Genomic DNA, 15,691 nt, shown 5'->3' with positions numbered 1-15,691 from the left:
TTTATCCACAACCCAAAGATATTTAGTGCCTGTCAAACTGTCAAAGAGGGGCAGAGAAGCCTGAAAATATTCACATTTAAGAAGCCGCAATCAAGAATTTTGACTATTTCTTTCATACAAAATTACTCAAACCGAATTAATCAGTTATCAAAATATTTGGTGATTAATGTATTGGTTGACAATCGATTAATTTTTGCAGCTCTACAGGAGTTTTGTCAACGGAGACGTCGTTTCATGCCAGAATGCCACATAGAAGCCTCCCAATTCTGCACCACCATTCATTGCAGATCCTGCCAAATAAAACCCTAATTCCCACGACCCGATCTCCTGTTGAATTGCAGTGGCTGGAAGATGGGATAAATGGAATGTATTGTGTACATAAACAAGGATATTGATAGGACAAAGAAGAAAGTCTGACACATTTTAAAAGTAAATCTTAATATAAACATTTTATTCAGTGCATTTTTGTGTATACAACAAATAATAAACAACTGGAAGTTACCAGGCAGCCACAATGTCTGCCTGTAAATGTTGTTTTATCAGATTTAGCCTGGTAGTTTGGAACACATGATCCAACATGGGTTAATACACATAGCCTACATCATGCAGCTCTAGACCAGAATTTCCCTGCTTTCTCCCATGCAACAGATAGGTTCACCTAATACAGCCTCCGGAGGAAACCAAGAAAAGAAAGCCTCCCAGAAGCCTGTACCAGAAAGAAGTTATGTAGCTGAAGGGAAGAGTACCTAGCCCACAAAAAGGGTCCTTTTTGTACATAATTGTGTTTGTACATGCCCTGTGCAAGAAAGGGAAGATGTTCATTTTTGTATATTTTTCTCTTTTTTTTCCTTTTTTTTTTTCACTTTTACAAATATGACGTGTCCTATAAAATGTTAAGCCACCTAAAAGTCCACAGTATTCTTTTTTTAAATATAGAAAATATTGTCACCACAATAAGTTACTCAAACACATAACAAGCATCCTGGGAAGGGGCTTGCACCATATTCCTATGGTGAACTGTATCAGTCAATATAAGTCGACAGAAAAGGATGGCGGGGGGATCGAAGTATGACACGAGCACAGAGAAGAGGAAACATATCACGTGGACAAGAGACGGAGACATTGTGACACAGTGGTAACAAAAGGGAATGGGGACACTGACTAGTCGTTTCATACCTCGGCCGTCGAGCATATCAGCAAAAAGCACAACATCAAGCACGCTGCCAACTTCAAAGTGTTTAAAATCACTTCCTTTGTCCATTGTTCCTTTTTTTTCCACCGAATCTTTGCTTTTCTCTCATCAAAAATGTACAATGAAAAAAAAAATCCAGCTTTGCCTTTTATACTGACTTGGTTTTTCAGCGGCTTAAAGGGACACTCTTTCGTTCTGTCTTTGGTTTGCTGGAACCCCTTTCAATGATGAAACAGCAACGAAAATACGAATACTGAACAATGGAAAGTGAAGAGAACGAGAGGGGACAAAAACATGAAACCGGTTATCAAATAAACAGCTCTCAGCTAATTCAGAAAATTAGCAAAAAACCAAGGTGCAGCTGTGGCATTTCTGAAAGGAAACAAAAACTGCAAGAGAGCCACACTGTCCCTTTTATATTTCAGGTCAGCTGAACATAGGCTTCATTTTCCCATGCTAGAGAGCTCAGTCTCTGAGCGTGTGCACTAGGACGCAGGAGAGCTACCGTCTGGCTGGCCACAGTCCCAGCAGCACTGGGCTGTGCCACGCCAGGGAGTTTATAGGCTTTGTATTCACAGAAGCATGGATGAGACAGAGATCAGGGCTTTTACTGTACCACTGCAGCCTCGTAGACCAGCACCATTTCTGGCTGCCCTGAATGCCTACACGCCTAACTTCCTGTCCCTGTCTGACAGATGCACGAGTGCTTGGTGTGTACATGACCAAAGAAAAGTTATTGTCCACAGAAAATTAAGAAAATAAGATAAAGATGAGCTAACTGGTATGTGATTAAGATAATAGATAATCTCAAGCCCAAAACAAAATATTCATTTGTTTTTTAAGTCCAGAATGGTTTATGTGCTGTTAAGTCTCTTACTATTGATGCTGTTTTGATGATGACTGACCAGGATGGTACCTAACTGTTGATAACTGATGGTATCTGGGTGTTTTTGTGTGGTTTGTTGTCGTAGCTAGTCCTGAACCGCTGATCAGTGAGAGAAGTCTGCTTGGATTCACGCTCTGCTGGAGGTAAGGTTTCGTGGTTCGGCCCCAGGCCTGGGTTTCGGCTGCCGGGCTACGTCGACTCATTCTGGCTCACGGCTTTGCCTCCGTTGAGCACAGCCGAGGCACTCCGACTCTTGGTGGGTGTGCCGCTGCCGGAGCGGGAGAACTCTGTCAAGTCGTGGAGGGATGGCTCTCTGTACATTGCCACTATGGAAAAAACAGAAAAGTGAGAATCAGACAACTTGAAAATACATCAAACAAGTAACAACAGGAAACAAGAACTGTGGTTTATCGAGTAGAATGGTCGATCTGGCCATGTAAAATAATTCAGATATCAATACAATGGCCAATATATGCACTTTTTTTGCAATGATCCCTCAAATGTGGTTATCAAACAGTTTAACAAAAAAAAAATATTTAAAAAAATCTAAATCTGGACACTAAAATAGATCTTTAATTTGGATTTAAATCAACTCAAGCATCTTTTTCTGCATTATAATCTCTTGAAAAAGATTTCAATTCGGCGCATATTGGACAGCATTGATACCGATGCTGATATGTGTGATAGGCCAATATCAGTTCATAATATCAGTCAACCGATTGTGCTTTACTGTAAACTAAAGCTAGAATTAGAATAGCCCATGAATTTCTCCATTTGCACCACCACCATCCATTTTTTGTGGATGTGGGCCCAAAATTACCACCTGCAATGGCCTGATGTGAGTAGATTTGTACCAAAGACAGTAATTAAAAACTACGGTAGCAGTCTCTCCGTAGGTGTCACCCACAGACTCCCTTCTGTCCTCCCTGCTGTTTGTTTTGGAGTTTCTCACACAGAGAACAGGGGCAGGGACTTCATGGTGCATTCAGATGCATCTTGTAAACTCCTAAATCTATATTCCAATGACCACGAAGGTTGTTTAAAGTGGTAGATTTGAATTTTTCTCGTATTTTCCTTCGTTGAAATCAGTAGGCCTACATCTGTCATTACTTTCTCGTTCTTTGACTACATCCTTTTTAATAATCAGATGTATAAAATCATAACACTATCCCATTCATTTCTCCATATTCAGATTTTAACCACATCTCCAAAACCATTAAATTAAATTCTTAATGTAAACATTAACATTTTTAACAAGGCATCAAGATAGAGGATACCTTATACCTTGTGCAGTTTAAAGCATTAGTTCATATCCAAGCAAAATTTGTACTGTAACTCAGTTGAATCAAATCAAATCCGGAATTAAATCAGCATTGCTTCAGGAAGTCAGTGTCAATAACCAGCTCTACCTAAAACACAATATCGCAGTGAGGACGTTTTTTTTTTCATCACCATGTCACAAGCCATAACTCACGTTGCATTATTAACAATAATTCAACCAAGGAAGAGTCATGTGAAGTGACTGATCCAGTCAGCATTTCTGTCCAGTTAGCCCAACCACTCTCATGTTGCGTGTATCTGAGGTGAAGTAATGTCCGAGGACACTAAATACACTAATCTCTACGGTTCGCCTTAAAAGTAGATCGTAGCACCGCCTGGATCAATCATAATCTAAAATCAAATCGCCATGAGTATGAGGATTGCTATAGAAAACAGTTAATTGGGACTGCGGTCTGTTGTGGTGATTACAATGTCCTGTGATGGTATAACATGAGATCTTACTTATAGTTCCCTGTAAACTGCTGAATCAACAATCACAGCAGACCAGTTTTGGTGCTGTAGTGAAAAAAAATCCTGTTTTCACAGCATGGCATTATAAATTCAGGAGTTGCTAGTGCTTTAGCTTTGCTGTGTATGCAGCATTGACCCAATCTGCATCTCAGCAGGCGCTTTTCAGAAGAAATATCAGTAATCTGAGGTTCACAGTCTTCGGTTTCAGGATGTTGTCAACATCCTTCTGCCTAGGATGCTATTTGATGTTCATTCCACAGGGAGCATGTGGCTGAAACAGCAAACCCAGTCCTTCAGACACTTCACTTAGCCCAGCATTTTTTGTTACAGCAGCAATCCAGAGACCATCCTTAGACACATCAATCAATTGCAGGGTTTCACAGGGGAACTGCTGATGATTGGTTCCAGTCTTGTTAGTGACAGTGTTGTATGATTTTAATGGTGGGTCGACTGACCTTCGGGATTACGGCATCACCTCAACACCACTGCTGCTAGTTGTTTTTAATCATTAATCCCCAACAAAAGCCATCCATCTTGTCATTTTTCTCATTCCTCCACACACATCTCCTTGTATTTCTGTGACAGACGCCACTTGACAGACTACACACTTTTCCCGATAAAGGCAGCACTTTGTGTCTTGCTTCAAGACTTTCAGGAGGAATTGTAAGAGGATTTTCCTGTTTGGGTTTGAATGACATGAGCTGAACTCGCTCCATCCAGAGGAAGACAGAACGAGAGGCTGTAGGCTGAGACTCACAGACTGGAACCAGCAGAGTAGTGAGTAATGACTGGAAGAGATGCCATTGCCAATGCACAGACAGCTTCTTAATTGGTGCCCTATAACACCACTGCCTCTGAATCTTTATGAGCTGCTGGAACAAATTCTCCTTTATTTTGTTTTCTTTCTCTCCCCTTCCTTTGCAAAGCTCTTTCCAAACCACTTGCTACATCTGGAATTTATATAATATAAAAGATATGCTAAATATTGTGCATTACTGGATAATTTCAAGTTTGTGCATGAGAAGGGGGAAACGTCTTACATCTTTGGGAATTACATCAAATGTATTTATTCAATTTATTTTTCTCATTTTGGATTTGCTGTCGGACCTCAAAAGTACTTAATTTCTTCTCGTAGATAACACATGCACAAGGGAGCTGAGGGCAATGGTTTTTGGAATCTGTTGGAATTAGTGTCTCACCCAGCCTATATCTATCCTCTTTTTCTCTTTTTCAGTATTTTTCTCACCGCATAAAGCAAGGCAATCATTCTCTTGCCATTGCTCTTAAGTGTGTTTGAGACCCCCCTAGATGGCCCAGTAAATGAAAGTGAAAAGCTATTATAGAGACCTCCGAGGGCAGACACAGATTCTTAATAAGATGCTGGCTGGAGGAGCTCCACCAAAGATGCATCGCGTTGGCAAAATAGAAAAAAATTAAGAATTTAACTCCCAACGGGGCATATCCAGCATGGAAATCGCTACTGGATATCTGCATTAAAATCCCATATTACTAAGATAGTCCACAAATGTATAATATCTACAACTTTTACTGTCTTTGGTGTGACGAGGATGTACAATACTGTCACAGAAGCTCTTTCCAATACAGTCAGATGACAGGACAACTCTTTATTTCTCAATGGTCTTTCATTCTTTCAGGTTTTAGAAAGACAAACGGATGCTATGCCAGTAGGCATGTTAATGTGCACACACAAGAATGTAGTGAAAATATCAAAAGAGCCACATGTGACATACAAACTACTCTTCAATCGACAATCTAAGGAAAGTGCCCTCTTGTTGTCATTGTTTGAGTTTTTTGTGTGGCGAGCCTTTTATTTCTTAGTGAGAGGGAGGGAAAAAAAGTGCACTTCTTTTATCCTACTGAGGTGAAAGCAGACTCTCTGTTGACAGGTAAATCTGTGTCTTGTTGAAGATGAAAGGACTGTGGCCTTTTCAACAGAGAGAACAGAACCATGTCTCCTTCTTCCTGTTTCCTCTGCTCTCTAAAGCCACACCACCACACACATAGCCTGTATGGGTGGGGTTCTCTGTGACTTTACAACAATGAAAATAAAGTCCTGGTTGCTACTATTCAGTGTTTAAATGTGTTGTTCCTGCTGTTTCTGTTACAGCCAATGACGTGTGACCAGCTAGAGGAAGCTACTGAAAAGGTCCATGCCAGTGTTTAAGGAGAACGTTAAATGGCAGAGGGTCATCAATCAATCAACCAATTTTTATTTGTATAGCCCCAGTCGACAACAGAAGTTATCTCATGGCACTTTCTAATTGGTCTAAAACATTACTTGATAATTGATTTATTTACAGAGACCCAACATTTCCACCCTTGAGCAAGCACTCGGCGACAATGGTGAGAAAAAACTGTCGTGTAGAAAGGCACTCTTTTAGTCTCCACCAGTACAAAAGAAAAGGGGGCATTTAATCAGAGAAAAGCTAGTGGTTCTCCAGAAAGCTTACTTATTGTGACAAACAAACCCTCTGCCAAAAGTGACATTGCTGAATAACCGAGAAACCTTCTCAGTAAATTATGTAGTTACAGCAACTTTATCTCCGATGCCAAACATTGCGCTAAAGCTGCCTGTAAACTTTGGAAAGTCCCTCCCTCCACACCATTTCGACGTTAGGTTAGATGGGCTCTGACCATTTCATGCCCTTCGAGTGTAGCCATTTGGGACAACTGTAAACACTTGATTCCCAACATGGTGGACTACACATTGCTTGAAATTGTTCTTACCTTCAACGTTGAATAGTATAAGGTGAAAAGGGATCGGGGCAGACTTACCTTTTAGAGGTTTGGGAAGGAAGTGGGCCGCTGGCTTGTTCTTCTTGACATGGTTCCCCTTCATGATTTCTCCTTCCTTGTTCAGACCGAGGTACCAGCCCCTGCCCGACTGCTGCTGCCGGTATATCATGGAGGAGTATGTCACATAATAGTTCTCAAACACCGACTCCTTGAATTTGCACTCTGGCGTAAAGTGTTCCTGCGGGGGGGAGAAAAGAGAAGCAGATACAGTGTATAGTAGCTGTTACACACTAATTCACATGGTCTCAAGAGTCTTTGACGTACTGGTATGAACAGAAGCATCTGAAATGCTATAGTTCATTACTTGAGAGTGCAACTTAGTAACGGTACATCGCGCTGCACGTCCAGCACACACTTGGGCATGATAAGATGGAAGAAACTATCTCAAGGTTCATGCCCCTGCTTTAACATTTTTGTCTCTTGAGAATCTTCTAAATCTATTCATTCCATTTACTGTGGTAAATAATGTAGCACTTTATAGCATAGATAACAGTGATATGACAGATACAGAGGAGCATTAATAAAACATACGGGCTAGATGAAGCCTTTTTTTCTCAATTTGCTCCGAGCTGTTAATTATGTATGGGCAGCTCATTATCTTTCAGAGTATTGTCTGCTGTATTTAAGGTTTTGTTGGGAAGCTTCATTTATGACTGCCATCTGACTGTGTATCTAAACTTCACTTTAACATGCTCATATACAATCTGTCAGCACTTGGGTAATGCATGAAAGTTATGTCTGTTCTCCACCTATTGTTTTATTTTATCATGGTTCTTCCTCGTCTCCTTCACTAATGAACTCGCAGTGGGGACCCTCCTTAGAGACATGTGATTTCGCTGTTCATCTTCCAGACTCCATACTGTGCAAGACTTCACTCCCCCTTCTGCTTGCTTCTACTGCATCTATAGGATCTGCCCACTAATGCTACAACAGTGTGGCTGAGGTTTATGTTCTTGGAGGCGAGATTTTGTTTATGCAGGCACAAGCGTATATGTGTTTGTGCTTCATTGTGCTTAGGTACATGAGAGTTTGCGTTGGTCCAATTTGTGGAGCTGCTTGAGCAGTGAGTCGACAAAACGGAGTCTAATCAGTTAGACGACAATTTCCCCTGAGAGAGATCGAGGGACGGTGCATGAGGGAAAGGCAAATAAAGATAAGTGAAGCTAGTCAGCAGTGCATTGTTCTTACCATGCCTTTAAATTTTCTTCTTAGGACACGTTTTCTGTATGTGAAAACACAAACAGTATGCGCAAATCCATTTTCACGCACAATTGGAGTTTCACACAACTGGAATAGCCGACGGGTCAAACTCAGCCTGGATATTACAAAGTGAGCTCTCTTAGAAAGAGAACAGTGGATGCCTCTTAGAGATCGAAGCAGGTCCACCCAGGATCAAACCTGTTATAAAAACATCACTTCAGTGGGTGTCAATGGTGAGAGTGATGACGTGTCCCCAGGGCCAGAGACCCACGGTGAGATTATGACAAACAACATGTCACTACCAGACACTGAATCATCTATAACAGCCTCTCTGTTTTAGCAGCGCTTACAGGACTTCAAACGACTGAATGATGTCTGGTGATGTGCTGTGAAGCTTTTGTATACAATGCAGCTTAAACATACAAAAGCTATGTGGCCTAAAAGCATTGAACTGTAATGGGTTTGAAAATGTTCACTCGTTGAACTTGTGAAAACAGCAATCTAGTATACTTCCATATCGTGTTGTGTCTTTTATTACATGCAACCACTGAGCCAATTTGAGACACAAAAGCCAGACCCACCTACAGTAATTGACAAGCACACACATTCATCATCCCTCTGATCTGGCCTTCACAGATCACACTAGACAGAAATCTCTAACAAAGTTGAAGTCACAGGAAGCTTGTGACGTATCACCTCAATGGGATACATCCTGTTAGCTCAGCTCTGGTTCTCAGTTAAGCTGCAACATCACAGGGGTACCAAACACTCCATTTGAATAAATGCTAAGCTCACCAGGGGGGCTGTGGAGCCAGCTGGGAGCTTACAGTGTTATGGTTCAGTAAGAAATTAGTCTCCAGTTCTTACTTCGGAATAAGAGAGAGTTTAAAGCGCATAAATAAAAAAAAAAACACACAACAACTGAGGGATTTGTCAAGTAAATTAACAACATGCAATCTTAACCTATGCTTCTGAAGAGAGACAAAGGTTCATGTTCAGGGTAAAGATAATTATTGTTCTTTGTCTTTCTGAACTTCCATACATATTTCATACATTTTCTATTCCATGAGGATTCATGTTGTGTGAACAATCACGATCAGAACCCATGAACCCATGAGCTGGGCTTTCCACGATCGCTCTAGATGAAAGTCAAAACAGGATTGTGTGATTGAAACAACACTTCAACCAATGCACCTCGAAAGTTAAAAAGATACTGAAAGTTAAACATCGAGTGGCCGAACCCAGGTCGCTGCCGCCACCGAGGAGATTACACATGGGGTGCACGCTTCACCAGGTGAGCTACAAGGGTGCCTCATAGCTTTATATATTTGATTCACCTAACAGATTATTAGGTTAAAACCTACACAGAACAGTGAACTATACTAATTTGTTAGAAAAATTTAGTCTACCTCAACAATAATATTTGAAGAAATAACAGAAAAATAACAACAGCTCCAGACTGACTCAGACGGCACATCTGCAGGCACTAACAGTGTACTTGGTTTTCAGCAGTTGACGTTCTGAGCTGATAGAAATCAATATCTGTTCGAGGCCATGTCTGCACTTAGGTTTGCCTTTGATCTCAGCCTTAATCTAAGACAAGATGGGGATCTACAGTAGATTGCTTGTGTGTCTTGGCTCTGTCTTGTATTCACTGCTTTGTGCCTTGAAGGATAGGTAAACATTTTCTATATTTAAACAATACTTGCAATATGTTCAATAAATGAGTTCATGTATTCGTTGCTGTAATTGTTCCTTCCTGTCCATACAGGCTACAAAGAAACCTCATCCTAAACTGCTTCTAGAGTAAGTCATGGATGACAAAATCTACTTGGTCTGCACAAAAAGTTCTGCTAAAGCTGTTTGGAAGCAGCAACAAACCAATACAGGTGGCTACTGTCCACTGTTATAATATTTTCAGTACAAAATTCACATTACAGTATCGCTTTTTCACCAAATACTTTTTCAATGTACATATGGTCGTGTTAGTATTACTTTAAGTTAGACTTAGATAAAGTGAGTCTATTCTTATTAGTGCATACGCAACGTGTATATTCTGGCATGAATCAGTGTATTCTCATTTATTTATGGCTGCAATGTGATTTTGTTTTGTTTGTCCCTATGCTTGGGTCTGATTTCAATTTTCAAGATCTCGTTCATGCAGAGAAAAATGCATTTTTAATACATTGTTATTATCAATGAGTGCTTAACATCTGTAGTCTTTTATGTAGGTGCAGATATACAGCCTGTAGTTGAATAAATTCTGTACTGAAATACTTCTGCAGTTCTACTAATAGATCTTAAAGGGGATATAAGACATTTTCCATGACAGCAGTTTGCGCAGCTTCCTTCTCTCCAAACTGTTAACAGCTCCAGAGTAGTTTCAGCACCGACCCGGTGTCTTTGATCAGTGTATTCAGTTTGTTTGTATCACCAGCTCTGTTGCTTCTGTCCCAGCAGATTGTAGCAATATTGCACTCACAACAACAGAGTGGAAAAAGATTTGCTACGTCTTGCTGCACATATTAAAGAAACTAGTCCTCTGTGAAAAGTGAAAACTCAGCATTATCCTTCCAGTCCAGTCCAGTGTGATGTCAGGGAAGATATTTGTACCCCTCAGATCGTGTTCACTGAACACAAAGTCTACAAAATAAGGTATTTAGTGATACTTTAGATACTTTTTGATACCCTGTTTTTTAAAACAATAATTAAACATGGGATAATATGGAAAGATTTACAGCTGTGCAGGAGGATTTACAATAACATTTTCAGACCTAAGACTACACAGAACATTTTTACAAATATGTTGGTATGCGGTGACTTTATCTGTGCCAGCACTCTGTTGTTTGATTGTTAATTTAAAAAAGAAAGAGATTACCCTATTTTGTGTGTGTAGGACTTTTTCCCTTTCTGCAGTGGTATCAAAAGAGCTAGTGTATCGTTTTTTATACTCGTATTGTAACAAAGTTTAACATTCTGGTATTGTGACAAGGTCACTACGAAATGTGAGGAACAAGGAGTGTAAATGGTGTTCGGTGTTATGTCGAGACTTTTGACTGTGAAAGGTATCTTAGATGTTCTACCTCCTATCCTCTCTATTTAATTATAAGCAGTACATCAGATATTTTGTCTTGTATTGCTTTCTTAATCCTCCTTATTAATATATTGACTATTCACCACCCTCAGTGCTACACTGTATTCTGTCTTTCTTCCTGCCCGACTCTGATTAGCAGCCGCAGCAGTCTCCAGAAAGGCTTGGCAGCGTCCATCTCAGTTATGCACGAGCAGCAATTGAAAGCTAAACAACGGGCTGCTCAGCTCTCGAGCCAGGAGTTCTGTTCTACCTCTAATAATGAGCTTATGTGGACTTGGCTGGTTACACCCGCCCTGGAGAAGAATAAGAGTCTATTGATAAACAGACACATACAGAGAGATACAGCGCATTGAGGGCCAAGATGGAGGACAGGCTGCTGGCGGGTGCTGCTGTATTGGAGAGGGTCTGTGGACAGCAGCCTTCGCTCAGACTGACACAAGGAGGGGCCAAAATGGCAGGGGAACCCCATTTCTATTCTAGCAGGACTGTGATAGACAGAAACATTCAGTTTCTTTTGAATGGGCTCCAGTAGCATCTCCATCAGTCAATAGCATATCTATTGTTCACTGAAACCAATCTCTCAGTGAAAAAAGTCTCACATCACTTTAATCACTGACTCCAGTGCCAGATGGAGCGAGGGGGGAAATCACTTTAGAAATAAAGAGCAGGACACTATCTGCACTGAAATAATATCAGTCACATCATCTCCCTCCCCCCCAATGTCTCTATGGTGGTCTGGCTAAATGGACTTTTAATGATCCTATTAGACTACATGGGCTTTTCCTTGAAATATGCAACTATGGCAAGTCCTTGTCCAAATGATGCACAGCTGCCAGCCTCACTTACACAATGTCCAGGCAATTTTTTTGTTAAAAAAAAGGAAAGTATTACAGCGCTGTCTTGGTGTATTCAGTACACTTTATATAAGCTGTATATGTGCCCCTGGTGTATCAGTCTGTCAGCTGTTTTGCCCTCTCACAGTTATGAGAAAATGAATTTAATAGTTGTGTTGTTGGGAGCTCTGTGAGATGTTTTCTCCACATTTTACAGACGTGAAATACACACAGTTATTACACACATTACCTTTTTCTGTTTTCTACAGCATCTTTGTAGGGGAAAAGCAGTGTTTTCATTTAAGTTTATAGACCGATGCTATCACTTAATCTTAGATTACGCTCTATAGTTTCTATCAAAATGACGATTACCTTTGAATTAATAGCAAATTGCTCCAATATACGAATATGCAATTAACAGGTCATTAGGATTTATCTTTTTATAAATCACAGCTTTAGATTTAACGTTGTTATTCCATTTTGACCCCAAAATTAACTAATTATGCAGATTTTTTAAATGTGGGTAAGTCGACTAAAATGTAATCCCTTTTTTTGAGGTGGGGGTTTGTGACAGTAGATGTCACGAATGCACTGGACAACAGGGAACAGTAGAAAGCAGCATGGAGGCCAGTGAAAATGCTGTTGTCACCATTTTTTTCTTTCTTTCCACCTCAACACCGACTGAGCAAAGACAGATGGAAAACACCAACGCCTGGTACCTTTAACACACTTCAATGCATCATAGCAAAACATTTTTAAAAAACTACCGTGTCCACCCAGGAAGCCGATAACTGCCCATTACTACTGCAGTCATTTGACCTGGGGATAAGTGCTAATTATACCCTTTCACACTAAAGACAAAAGCCAGATGTTAGTAGGTGTTGGTGGGTTATTCCTCCAGAATGATGGGGGTCATAGAAGCACAAAAGGTTTGCCTCAGAAATCTTTCCCTCCCTCCCTCCCACCCTCCCATCTTCTTCTCTCTTTTGGAAAGCTCGGTAGTTACTGGCATGCAAATCTCACTTCAGTGCTGTGTAGTTCATTTTAACAACTTGACATGTTAACATGGCTGAACTGTCTCATGAAAAACATCTTCGATCTCACAATAATATCCGTTCTTGCACACAGAAATGCTTTAAACCCACATACATTTACGCTCGTCCGTCTATATGAAGCCAATTTTATCTCACGGGCAGCGGGCAGGCAGAGGCAGAGAACACTCATATTTTACAGCGAGGGGGAATCCCAGCTTCATGGCAGTATTCCTCGAGGTTTTTACGATCCAATAACTGCCTATACGAAGGAGACATTTAAAAGCTGATGCAAGTGTTGCGCAACATACTAAAGGATGCCAATTTTTCATATCCACGATCGTAAAGCACACGGAGCAGGCACACACTGACCAATCCGGAAAACCTCTCGTACTCTATCATACAATTACACAATTTAGCAGTGGTAAGGGTAACTGTGAAATGAATAATCCATTAGCAAGGCGTTCATGTCAAGAAAACACGATCAATTATGATGCACTCTCAAACAGCATTCTGTCGGCTTGAGGGGAGTAATTACAGCCGAATGGTGTTTTCCTGATCCAGTCTGCGGGAGGAGAAATACTGGCATAATGAATCTGATCTCCTCTGTAAAGATAATGGCCAGATTTTGCACAAGACAAGCCAAATCAATGCCGCGCACTGCCCCATGTGTGTTCAGCTGCCATATCGAAACTAAGATGACACCAATTACGCCAATGAAATCATGGCTGAGTGCTGTCGTGGTGTCTTTGCAGCCACATCAGTGCTCGTGAGGCACACAAAAGCTAATAGAATGACTGGGCAGTGAAGACAAATCGTCCTAAATCCGGCTTTTCAATGTCCCAGTCTTTTCAGCGGAGTGGAAGTGGATTAAAAGGCACCTTTTTCTTTAGCTAAAGATAAAGTACACTCACCGTGTTCATTTGTTTGGGAATAAATTGGAGAGCTTTAAGCTAGTGGAAAAGACCCTCGCAAATACGAAACACAAACAGACACACCCACACAGGGTACACGCTCAAGCCAAATCGCACACACACAACACAAACTAGTTAATGACACAGCTCAATGGAGTGAAACCTTATAGCAGTGGTTATTTACCAAAGGCATTGTGCAGGCTGAATGGTTGAAAAGGCATGGGTGTGAGCCAAATACATATCTAACAGGAGTGTACTAAAAATACAAGTCCATAATGTACATGTACAGTCATATACAGCTGTTTTCTGTCTCTATTTCCATTTATAGTTATACATACATTTATAGTTATACATGTTATAGTCTAAAGAATGAAATATGCTTTTTCACAACTTCTGCATCCCTTATTCAAGGGTTCAGGGACTCTCTTAAAGCATTCTTTTGTCTGAATTTATACTTGAAGCTGCCACAAGGAACTTTGAGGGGGTCATGAAACGGTCTCAATTTAATACTGATCCTTCTCTATGATATACAAAAGCAAAAGAGACCATCAGCAAGAAGATTGGCTTGTTATGTATAACTAAAATAGGTATTCTTAATGCCTGTCACGAGTTGGATAAGTAATAAAAAAGGAAAAGGAAAGAAGCCCCTCTTAGGCTGGTGGTACGGTACAACACTAATCCCCAAAGAGGCCGCAAGAATCAAGAACAAATGAAAGTTCCTTGTAGTAGTTTTAAATCTAGACTAAAGATGGGAGGAAAATACTTAAAGTGACTTGAGTGAGAGTGTAATGCAGGTGTCACACTCATCTAGCAGCCTTTTTTTGTTTTTCCCTCATCATCATCGTCATCATTCTTTTGCCTTCTTCTGCGCATTATTCACACAGACGTTCAGCTCCCACTTAGTATGCGTATCCAGACCAGAGTGCTTTAAACGAGTGAGAATGTGATGGGTTTCATGTCATATGCAGGAACTCTCTCTTTCACATGATGTATGACCGCCGCAGGGATTTAGCCGGCCCAGCGATTTCGGTAAAAAAGGAGGCTGTAAACCTCAATGCTAACCTGATAAATATCTCCACCCCTGGAGCCCTGAACTCTCCCTTTTACACACACTCACACAGAGCAGTCTAGACGAGACTCAACTGGAGCCTCAGTGACTCACACTTATTCAAATATGACCCACCAGGAAATTAATAACACCACTTCAAAGGCACCTCGTGAGTTATGTGGACGCCACGTAGCCCAGGATCTAAATTTATACCCACACATCTGTAAACATATCAAGAAAGCTTAAATGTGTTTTCATTGAAAATATTCACTGCATTGCTACAGATGCATAAGAGGGTATTTTTCTGGTAACTATGTTTTTGCAGCTTACTTTAGATTATGTTGACAACACTTTTTTTTTTTTCTTTTCTCGCTCACATTACTTTTGCAAAAGGAGCGGGGCAGGCAGCTCAAGAGAGAATAGTAAAGTAAAATACATATTAATTGGTTCTTCCTCTCCCACACATTGACGCTGACAGATGAATATATTTTCACTGGTGCATTCTGTTTCACCCACACATGTGAACTCCCTTTCTCACTACTCATTTCTCTCTCTCTTTTTCTTGGTGTATGCTCTTATACGTACAGAACGCAGTTATGTACAAACGGCTGCACGTACACCAGATGCATATGTGAGTCTATGCTTTAAAAGCCACTCAAAGGAATGCTACCGAAGGAAACACTGTATGTAACATCAGATTAAATCTAAACATACGTGCAAATCTATAATTTAGTACACATTAGAATTTGTGTCAAAAATGTAAATTCCATATACATGTAAATCACTTGAATCCTATTTTTTATATTCACAAACATTCACTCATAATTCACTCACATTTCCATTCATGCATGCGTGTATGCAGCCACATGTATGTAGGATAACGGG

At 40.5% G+C, this 15,691-nt stretch overlaps 1 protein-coding gene across 4 annotated transcripts in view; it reads right to left on the bottom strand.

Annotated features, from left to right (window-relative positions):
• Window positions 1–421: 421 nt before the first annotated feature.
• fgf13a (fibroblast growth factor 13a) overlaps window positions 422–15,691 on the bottom strand; it is a 104,874-nt gene continuing 89,604 nt past the window's right edge. For all 4 annotated transcript variants that reach the window (XM_084353557.1, XM_084353556.1, XM_084353559.1 and 1 more), the window contains 2 exons: window positions 6,666–6,864; window positions 422–2,404 (listed from right to left, as the gene is read on the bottom strand). In XM_084353557.1, coding sequence (XP_084209683.1) covers window positions 2,268–2,404; window positions 6,666–6,864 — 336 coding nt within the window. In that variant the 3' untranslated portion in view covers window positions 422–2,267. The remainder of the gene's footprint in view (window positions 2,405–6,665; window positions 6,865–15,691) is intronic.

This window comes from Pagrus pagrus, assembly GCF_965226575.1.
Source record: "Pagrus pagrus genome assembly, chromosome: 5".
NCBI classification, from domain to species: Eukaryota; Metazoa; Chordata; class Actinopteri; order Spariformes; family Sparidae; genus Pagrus; species Pagrus pagrus.
Note: the sequence above shows the minus strand (reverse complement) of the source record. Positions and strands in the feature narration are given on the sequence as shown.